This window comes from Taurulus bubalis (assembly GCF_910589615.1).
Source record: "Taurulus bubalis genome assembly, chromosome: 1".
Classification (NCBI taxonomy): Eukaryota; Metazoa; Chordata; class Actinopteri; order Perciformes; family Cottidae; genus Taurulus; species Taurulus bubalis.
In genome coordinates this window covers 29,405,070-29,416,181 of record NC_136589.1, presented here as the reverse complement: position 1 = coordinate 29,416,181, position 11,112 = coordinate 29,405,070, and the positions used below count along the sequence as shown (strand labels likewise).

Below are 11,112 nucleotides of genomic sequence, written 5' to 3'. Positions count from 1 at the left end.
GTCAAGTGGCACATGACACATATTTTTAAAGAATAGTCAGAATCAAAGTAGCAGACGGGGTGAGATTTTGAGTCACTACAATTCCCATGATGCAATTGGCAAGGATTCCTTCATAAGATTGTCTTTGCCTGGTAAATAACCCTTTGTTTAAAACTCCACCAGTTTTTAACTTCCCCTTTTCTCCCTTTTTCCCCATTAGGTTTAGAATCCAAGGAACCTTCCTGCCAGTCGTCAACATGCCAGAGCTGAACTGCTCCTTCGCTGCTCTTTTCACAATTGGTGCCGCAGTTTTCAATGACGTGGGCTGCCCCGAGGCTGCTTTGGTGTGCGGGATGAATGTCTCTTGGGTGTTGGCTAACGCAACCGCACAAGACCTCTATGACATGTGCTTGAGTGAGGCAGACTACCTGGCCATGCGCCTGGGGCCTACGAGGTCCCCTGTGTTCCTTCCCGTCTGTGTCACCTACCTGACCATCTTCATGGTGGGTGTACTGGGCAATTCTCTGACCTGCACTGTCATTTTGCGACACAGGGTGATGCAGACGCCCACCAACTACTACCTGCTGAGCCTGGCGGCATCTGATCTGCTAGTGCTGCTGCTGGGCATGCCGTTAGAGCTCTACGAGATGTGGCAGAACTACCCCTTCCTGCTCGGGGAGGGGGGTTGCTACTTCAAAATCTTCCTGTTTGAGACCGTCTGCTTCGCCTCCATCCTCAACGTCACAGCGCTCAGCGTGGAGCGCTATGTGGCGGTGGTGCACCCCCTCAAAGTCAAGCGCATGGCCACACGTGCTCACGTCAAGAGGGTCATCTTCATACTGTGGATGCTGTCCATGCTGTGTGCTGTGCCAAACACCAGTCTGCATGGGATTGTGATGCTGCCTCCAAAGTTTGGACGACAGTTTCCACGATCTGCTATCTGCCGTTTGTATATATTTACTATTTAAGATTTTATTTTTGCTCTTTTTAAGAGTCTACAGCAATGTTAGCAGCGTTTGTGAGGCTGAAGGCTACCTCTGCTTGCTAAAACGCTCACATTGACAATGTTTGCTGTGTTAACATCTTAGTTTAGCATGCTAACGTTTTTCTCCAAATACAAAGTACATCTGAGACTAAATGGGAAATTTGTTTTGCGAGTAATTGTTAATAAAAAAAAAGAAGCCTATAGGGCCAAATTTTGGCTGATTATGGTGCAGGATGAACAAAGTCAGAGGACCTTTACACTCATAACTCATTACTACCCATCCTGTACCAGGGCTCTCAAGTGTCACGCATTGAGCGTGACTGTCACGCATTTCGGTCTTAAGTCACGCCCTCCCGCCACAGATCGTATTTCTCACGCTGAAAAAAAACTCTAGGCTATTTAATGTGCCGCAGCGCGCAAACATGACCTGGTCGTGAGAGAGAGAGAGAGAGAGAGAGAGAGAGAGAGGGAGAGAGAGAGAGAGAGATGTCACTCTTACCTGTCTTAAAAACTTGAGAGCCCTGCTGTACATATCTGTACACAGCGTTCACAGCACATTGTATGTTCATAGGGCATACATCAGATACATGTTGAGATATTTCCCTTGTAAAGTTAATTATTCAACCTGCTGGAGATTAGGATTCATCCTCTGGGCACCATAGATATCTGTATCTGAATGTCATGATAATCCATCCAAAATATTTTTTTATTGAAAAAGGTAAAGAGCTGAACGGGGATGTTTTGCATGGTACACCTGGGCTCATGATCTGATCTCTTCGTTACATGTCCATCCGTAGATGTGATTAAGCCCATCTGGATCTACAAGCTGATCCTCCTGATTTCTACGTTGGCCTTCTTCCTGCTCCCCATGCTGATAATTACCATTCTCTACCTGCTCATTGGCTTGGGCCTGAGAAGGGAGAGGATGATGACTGTGATGGACATCAGCTTTGGACCGGAAAGTGTCTCCGGGTCCCACAAGCAGAAACTGAGCAAGCGCAACCTGCAAGTCATCAAAATGCTGAGTGGGTGTCATTTCAGTCATATTAAGGAGCAGAAAACTGACTTCAAATGTGTATGTGTGTGTATGAGTGTTTACAATCACATGTATTTGCTATCCTTTTTAGCCTAATTCCAATTTTTAAATTTTCAATTCATGTGCCCTGTTTTAGCTGTCTGACAAATGTTGGTGATTGACGTCATGATTGTTAACGTGTAAATATCACAAGTGTTTACAGGTGTGTGTGTGTGTGTGTGTGTGTGTGTGTGTGTGTGTGTGTGTGTGTGTATATATACTTATGTTTGCCTTGTTTCGCCTAAATTGTCCTTCTGGCCCATCCAGGTGTGCTGGTGGTTGTGTTTGGCTTTTGCTGGGCTCCTTTCCATGTGGACCGCTTAATGTGGAGCTACATCGACCCCTCGTCTGAGCAGCACCAGCAGGTCTTCGAGCGCGTCCACATCGTCTCCGGAGTCTGCTTCTACCTGAGCTCTGCCATAAACCCCATACTCTACAACCTAATGTCCACAAAGTTCAGAGAAATGTTCAGTCACGTTACTTGTTATCTCGGCTGGCCGGCGCGCTCCAGTTTACAGATGACCCAACGCAGCACCTTGAGCGAGAAAATGCCCAATAGTACGAAATGTACTTAATCTGCACCAAAGGTCCAAGAACATTATACACCAATGGATGACAAATTAAAGGGAAAATGTGAGAAGATAAATGCAACTAATACAGGGAATAGGGTGTGAATCGTATCTTATGGCCTACACAATTGCCAGATCTCATTCCAAGTAGCTACCATGGTCACCATAACCCCAATTGAGGGAATTTATTTTGGAAGAATGTAGTGAACCCCTCCTCCATCTGTAGATTTTCCTTACACGGCAGCTGCAGTCTCCCGATGTCACAACACTTGAGAATAGCTGGCAGCTACAGACGTGGTTTAGTGTTAGAGAAACAAGATTTTTGGTGAGACCATGATTTTTCCTGAGAGCAACTGTTCTCTCTGAGCAACAATGGCAGCTCCTGAAACAGTGAGCATAGAAGCTGCAATAGCATCAGTATTATCAGAACGTCATTGAAAGAGGAGCAAAGAGCGTCACTAAAGGCTTTTCTCGATGGAAAAAATGTTTTATTCTCTTCTCTTGAAAACATTTGGTGGTAGTTGGATTGACAGATGGTATTTTCAGTGTAATAAACCATCTGGTTGGTCAAGTTATACTTATAAGTACCTTCATACCTCCCAAATGGAAAGATATAACTCTCTAAGTGGAAGGGGATGTCACCCAAAGGTGAACAGACGTTACCCCAATTCAATAGAACCATGTGACCAAAGGCTAAGTGGCAAGTGTGAAGAGACGCGCTTAAGAAAAAATAAGATCCAGAGTCCTACTGGATCTGGAGGATCTCGAGCATCAGTAGGAGACTCAAATGGGATTTGAGTCACTGCAGAAATATCACCAGTAACTCAAATCCCATTTAGAGGGAGAACCAATAAGTCTGAGTGAAGCGGGGAAAAAATTATGACATGGAGCTACATTGACCTTTCTGACGGTGAGGCAGCGGTTAACACGGACGCCTCACAGCAACAATGTTCTGGGTTTGAATCCTTTCTGTGTAGAGTGTGCATGTCCTCCCTGTGCCTGAATGAGGATAGCTAATGGGTGCAGGATTGTGAATGTATTTATTATGGCTACTGTTGATGAGCATAACATTTCCAGAATTACCTATTCACACGCTTTCACAGGAAAGAATGAATGCACAATGGCTCCAGTTTAAAAGGAAGAACATTTTTCTCGGAAAGAGTCAGGGTCAAAATGAGAGTCAATTAAGTGAAGCAGGGGAATAAACACAAGGCATTGGTTTGTTTATGGAATTTATAACAAGTGGCAAAGCTGATAAGTCAAGTACTTTAAAAGTATTTCCATACATATTTCTTCGATTACTCTTTTGTGCACATAGCTACAATGTACAATATTACTAAATCTACTTTATTTTTTCTTCAGGCTGTGAGACTTCTCATGTAGCAGATAGGACTTCAAACTGCATTTTGTTGTGGAGCCCAGTTGTACAAGGGCAACAAAGGAACCTTGAAACGTTGATTAAAGCTACATTACTAAAATTATTACTTTCGAAAAAGGCTACTGCCAGGTTAAAAAGATCACCTGCATTTATTGCTCTCCAAAGTGTTGTTTCATGTGTTGAATTAATTGCTTTAACATTTTGCATATTGTATTGAAAACAGTAGGACATATATGACCTGAAGCCGTATTCTCTACTATTTAATGAAAACATGCAGGTTTTTCTCAGCGTGTACCCTTGAAATGGTTTATATATATATATATATATATATATATATATATATATATATATATATATATATATATATATATATATATATATATATGTATATATATATATATACATATATATATATATATATATATATATATATATATATATATATATATATATATATATATATATATATATATGTATATATATATATATATATATACATATATATATATATATGTATATATATATATATATGATCAAATTAACTGCTTTTGAACATCAGTGCTGTTGGTGAGATTGTTTTTATGTTCAGACCGCTATAGAGCAACCAGCTCCAGGACTTTTGTGTAAACACCATGGTTAGAGTGCTGCCCAACAAGACAGGTTATTTATAATTACATTGCCAAGAGCCACTGAACCTTTCCACTCGGCTGTCTTATCTCAACTGTAGGTGACACACAGTCCGGGGGGGGGAAATAATTTCCACAAATGAAGATGATAATTATGGGGAAGAGAGGAAAGATGATGTCACTGGATTCATAATATGGAGGAAAAAAAAGAAATGATGATTTACACAAAGCAGGAGGAGGACAGAACACCAAAATGAGCTAACAGATGGATAATGACAAATCACGTTGTAATGACACACTGTTATCAGTGTGCCACACCAACACTAATGATCAGCAATCTGCCCACAGCTCCCATCACCATAACAGAGCACACTGTTTACCCAACAGTTGCGCAAATCGACCCATTTAAAAGGCCACATCACAAGTATCGTCTAATGGTATTCATTCAAGAGTGCGGTTATTATTATCATCACCTGTGGCGCTTTGATATGACAATATGAAACAGACAGTGCCATTTAACTTTGAAGAATTCTGTGAGCAGAGCGTGAGCACTGCGAAAATAAAGCACATATCAACCCAAATGAGAAATATGATGCGTTTCATTTTGACTTTCACTCACAGATTGATATGTTTGAAACCATAAAATTCCAGAATTGGAAAGAATAAAAAAGTGAATGTGATACTCAGAAGGAGTTGTAGGGGAGATGAATTGCATGTTTTGGACTTCACCTCACTGGTTTTCTTCTGTTAAAATTAACCTACATGGAAGTGTGAAATTTACATGCATAACCCTGACATGCATTGACTCATAACATAATGAAAGTAGTAGTAGTAATGTAGTCTTAATATACACAGTTAACGCAACAGGAAACTTATAGACCACCTCTATTAAAGGGACAGTTCAATCTATATCAAATGGACATATTTTTCATCTTACCAGTAGTGTTATTTGTTTTGGTTTGAGATGTCGGCCGTAGAGATGTCGGCCTTCTGTAGACTGTAATGAAACTATATGGCACTCAGCTTGTGGTGCAAAAAGCGTCATAAAAATGCATTTGAAGAATTCAACAGCAATATCTTTTTCCAAAAAGCATTACAAGGTTACAAAGTTACAAGGTTACAAAGTTATAAGGGGTTTTATTTGTCATTGTACGACATGGTTGTGCAACACAAGTATGATTATAGTCACAATTTGCTACATAGAGGGGGAAAAAAACAACGAAAACAATATTATATATGGAGGGTAGGGGTTGAATTAAGGAGTCTCACAGCCTGAGGAAATAAGCTGTTTTAAGGTTTGGTAACCCGACATCTTTTCAGACGGCCATAGGGTGAACAGGGTGTGGTCGCGGTGGGTATTGTCTTGTACTATCCCTCTCGTTCTTCGCAGGCTCCTCTTCACACAAAATCACTGGTGCCAATGATGTTCTGGGCGCTTTAATCTTGCGCTGTAGAGCCCTCCAATCTACACATCCCATGCTTCTTAAGTTTCCTTAAGAAATACAGCCGTTGGTAATTTGTGTAAGTTGCAGTGTAATTTGCAGACTGCACAACAGAGTTCTCTTCATGTTTGGGGTTGCAGTCGTGGGTGTACAGCGTGAAAAGGAGTGGGCTGAGTGCACAGCCCTGAGGGGCTCCGGTGTTCAACACTTGAGTGGAGGAGATTTGGCTGCCAATCCGAACTGCTTGGGGTCTGTTTGTGAGGAAGTATAATAGCCAGTTGCAGAGTGAGCTACTCAAGCTCAGCGTGTTACATTTACCACTCAGTTTCATGGGGGAGATTGTGTTGAAGGCTGTGCTGAAATCAACAAACAACATTCTGATGTAGGTGTTGTTATTTTCCATATGAGTGATGGCTGAATGGAGAGCAATGGAGACAGCATCTTTAGTGGATATGTTAGCTCTGTATCCAAACTGGTGATGTTCCAGGCTGGCTGGGATGATGTGTTTGATGTGCTGGAGAACCAATTTCTCAAAGCCCTTCATCAGAAAGGGCGTGAGTGCTACAGGGCGATCACAAGACACTGCAGACAATTTAGGAAAAGGAATGATGGCGGTCCTGAAGCTGTTGGGAATACTCTGCTGTGACAGAAATATGTTGAAAACTGATGACATCAGTCAGCTGGTTGGCACGTGTTCTTAGTACACCACCAGGGGTGTTATCAGGCCCAGCAGATTTACTCCTATTTACTCTCATCAGGGTTTTCCTCACATCCGCTGTGGACACTGACAGTGGCCGGTCCTTTGGAGGCAGGGCACACTTGACTGCCAGTTACTCAAGATAATCCACAGGCCTTGTTGTGAGCATGAAGAGAAGAAAAGTCAGACATTTCAATCTAGATTTATAAACAGCATTACAGGTAAGATGTATAAATGACTGAATAAATATCGTCACCTTCCTAAAATAATGGCCAAGTCATTTTTTCAGGTTTTTCAGGAAACACAAAAAACTTGACCAAATATAATAGTCACAAGCTGCCTCTAGACACTGTGCAACGGGCATACTCTAATACCGGTCAAATTATTTTATGATTACTAATATTATGTTCGAGTGAGATTTTCATTGACAAAAATGCTAACTAAATTGCTAGCTTAAATGCTAGCTTCAAAATGGCATCTTGAAAAGCTTGTAAAATTGCCTTTTGAGGATGTACTGGGTCATTGTCTTTTGACTTAGGCAAAATAAAATGGCCTAAGTCACACTCTTGACATAGGCCGTTATACTATAGGGGTAGAATCACATGATCTGTTCAACTGAGGATGTAGGCGATTTTACCAGATGTGGCCAGAATCATGAGGAGATGATTTAGGCAAGAACATTATTTTTGTCAAAAAATTACTTGGGCCATTATTTTGATTTTGTCCCTTTAGACAGTTCAATATAATAGGGGATGGAAGCCAAGAGCTACTGTACCCTTACAATTTTCTTATGACACCATAATAATGATTTGAGAAAGCAGGCCATGATTAGCTGCAGAGAGGGAGAGGTGTTTCATGATGAGATGAGTTCCAGTGAAGATTGGGGTCTGGCACCAGTCTGACGAGAGCTTAAAAGGTAATTCTAAAAAGAATAGTGATCGTTAAAAAAGACAGAGAAGAAGTGAGACTGACATGTCCTTAACCTGTGTTAAGCAGAAACCAGAGTACGGGGGCTCAGCGGTGACTTTATCAGCAGCACATGCACCAGCATGTTTAGAATCAGAAGGGAGAGTTGTACACAAAACCCAACATCAAGCAGTGCGGTCAAACATACACAAAACCTGAAGTTCAAGGTATACATTTGGTTGCATGCATGCCAGCAAATAATGTCATCAACTAAACTGAAAGCAGTACTTATCAATAGCCATGCTGGCAAGATGGCTGTAGGTAGGACTTTGATCCAGTGTTAAATATCTCAACAACTATTTGATGGATTGCCATGAAGTTTTGTAAAGATATTCAATATTTTCAGGCGATGTCTTTAGTTATCACGTTTTTTCTGCTTGTTCCACTTGCCCAGTGAACATTAATTAATTCATACTGTGTTCAAGATTTGGGCACAATTAAAAGGGTTTTCATGGGAATACGGATCCTCAGATCTGGGCTTTTATCATTGCAAAACACAAGCTATGTCCACCACAGGGAGATAACGGCTTTATGAGCTTATTATCAGCTAGCTGGCCCATTCAAATACTTTTACATAATAATAATAATAATTTTAATTTGTATAGCGCTTTTCTAGATACACAAAGACGCTTACATACATGTATGGCATTTTCTCATAGATATGACCAAGTAAATATCACATATTTACATTCCCCATGTACTGTACACTGACACCATGCCTACACTGGCTGCTTAACTAAAGCAGCACATCAGCAGTGCAGAAGCCGGACCGTCTGTCATAACTCACTAAACTAAGTAAACAAAAAACACACTTTTATTCTTAATCTATATTTAATTTAGAAAATCTGGTGTTTACATCTTTCCAGCAGTGACATTAAATATATATGGTAGTTAAGCTTTATTTATTCAAGAAATAACATTCAAGAGCTCTGTTTCAAGAGAGTCCTGTGAACAAAAAATGTGAAACATAAACTAGTAAAGATTTGTGTGTGTGTGTGTGTGTGTGTGTGTGTGTGTGTGTGTGTGTGTGTCATCTCACAGTTTAAATACATGTAAGTTAGGTTAATAACTCAGCATAGGGTGTTCCATGTTCTTGTGCAGAGAGCATGCTATCTCCTCCGCGTCCTGTGATCCTGAATAGAATGGGTATGGGTGATGAGAATGAATGGATGGAAATTACTATGGGAAGAAATAGCCGGAATACTAACGCATTACCACAGATTCTGGGGCAAAAGTGACGCTGTGAGGAATGGATTTCTTTATAAAGAACCCAGTGAATGATAATGTAAAGAACACCATTTTCTCTGCCTCCTTCCTGTAAATTGCTTGTAGTATTGGAGTGTCAAGGCTGAGCCACGACATCAGCTGGCTACCTGGTGCAATGAGCTCTCATACACACAGAAAGTAATACCTACAAGACTACAGTGAACGTCAGCAATAAGTCATTTGGAGACTGTAACTATTGGTAGATAAAACGGAAAAGGGATATCAACAGCACATTGATTAAACTCTGGCAGTGCGTCGCCGTTTTCATTTTCTCCTTGTTATACCAATCTATGTGGGTGAGATTAGCTTTCGTCTCAAGTCATACATAAAGCTATTTCACAAAAGACAGGTAAACCCCAGGGCACAGGAATTCTGGTGTGATTGCATTCTCCTTGTGTTGCCGACAAGCCTGAATGTACTGAAATGACTCATTCACCTGCAAATTCAAGAGGGTGAAACGGCTCACATAATCCAATATCTCATTGTTTGATGTATATATCCACGCTAGCGACATGGTCACAGGGACATGTCCCACTTTGGTCAAGACTTTTACATTTCAACAGCTATTATGTAATTTACTTTTAAATTGTGTTCAGTCATGGTCCCCAGAGGAATCCTTTGTTGATCCTTTTCCTCTAGCATGTGTGGATAGATTACGATGAAATTATGTATTTGGCAACTTTAGTGATCCCTTTACTTCCCTTTTAGCGCAATTGTTGACTAAATACCTACAAAACTAAAGACACCAATCAGTCTCAGCTCTGTGCTAATTAGCAAATCATAGCATGATGAAATGCTGAACTAATTTGGTGAACATGGTAAAAATGATAGCTGTCACAGTTGTGTATGTTATCACAAATGTCTTTGTGAGGGTGCTATTGAAGTGATAATATGAGCATAATAAAATGTCCAGAGACATAATTTATAAGTGAGAAGCAGCTCCAGGCTGCACAAACCACATGATTGGTAAAAGTGCACCGCTGGAATAATAGCAGGTCTGTAATAATGTCGGGAAACCTTGAGATTTGGCTGCACATTTTTCACAAGACAAATATCAGCTGTAATAACCCTGCCGGCAGCTTGAACCTCAGTGTACAAAGAGTTGTGAATGTATTCTTACACAGCTGACTACAAGTACTTTTTTGTCACTCGGCTATGATTTATTTAATAAAGCAGCACAGCCAGTGGTCCCACAACAAAAGAGCTGGAAGAACTTCTTTGAGTCAGTGTTGATGTAATGTTCTCTGTGAAAGTGAAATATTGGTATTTCAGAAGGCTTATTGTGTCAGTGCTGGATAAAACAATCGTTCAAATAAATATACTGTACATCTGTTTACAGGTGTGGCAGAAGAACATCAAATATGGACTTCTTTATCAGCTCATATGTCCCCACTGTTTTCTATTATTAGCAAGAATATATTGCTGGGCATTGCTATTGTTAGACAAGAAGGCAAAAACCCAGTTTGATAGAAACTTGGAACAAATTAAACTGCTGATGGCCTTAAACCAGTAAATTACATTATAGTATCCCACTGTAATGTTCTTATTTCCTGGAACCATAGCAACTGGTTTTAGCTAATTAGGAGAAAGCACAACCTTGGGAAACGTAAAACTTTGTCCCTCGAAATTAACGAACACAACAAAAGGACTCGTATCATAGAGAAGGTTACATATTGTAATTTGTGAAACTGTGAAGTGCATTGTTAGCTGAAGGGGCTAGTTTTTATCCACAACTGGGGGTACAGACAGTTAATGAGCAGAAGGGTTTCCTTTTTTGGGCTTAATTACATCATCATTATTTTGAGAGGAGAATAAACAATTATGTCAAAGGCAACATATGCTATATTTCACAGTGCAACTGTGGCTAAGTGGTTAGCATGCCTGTCTTTCAATTAGAGGGTTGGTGGTTTGCACCCCAGCCCCGGCTCTGGCTCTGCTAGTCTATGTTGTTGTGTCCCTGAGCAAGACACTTAATCCCTAATTGCTCCCCGTTGCTGTCTCTACGGTGTATAGAGCAAAAATGTAAGTCGCTTTGGATAAAAGTGTCAGCTAAATGTATGTAATGTAATTTCAGGTCTTACACATATATTACAGCTGGAAAGATGTAAATGAATTAAGAAACTGTAATA

General features: G+C 40.5%; 1 protein-coding gene across 1 annotated transcript; it reads left to right on the top strand.

Annotated features, from left to right (window-relative positions):
• Window positions 1–236: 236 nt before the first annotated feature.
• Window positions 237–2,787, top strand: LOC306751099 (neuromedin-U receptor 1-like; the record flags this gene model as incomplete). Its single annotated transcript, XM_079234633.1, has 4 exons — window positions 237–924; window positions 1,762–1,989; window positions 2,307–2,597; window positions 2,744–2,787. 4 exons carry the CDS (start codon window positions 237–239, stop codon window positions 2,785–2,787), a joined length of 1,251 nt encoding a protein of 416 aa, XP_079090759.1.
• Window positions 2,788–11,112: the final 8,325 nt, after the last annotated feature.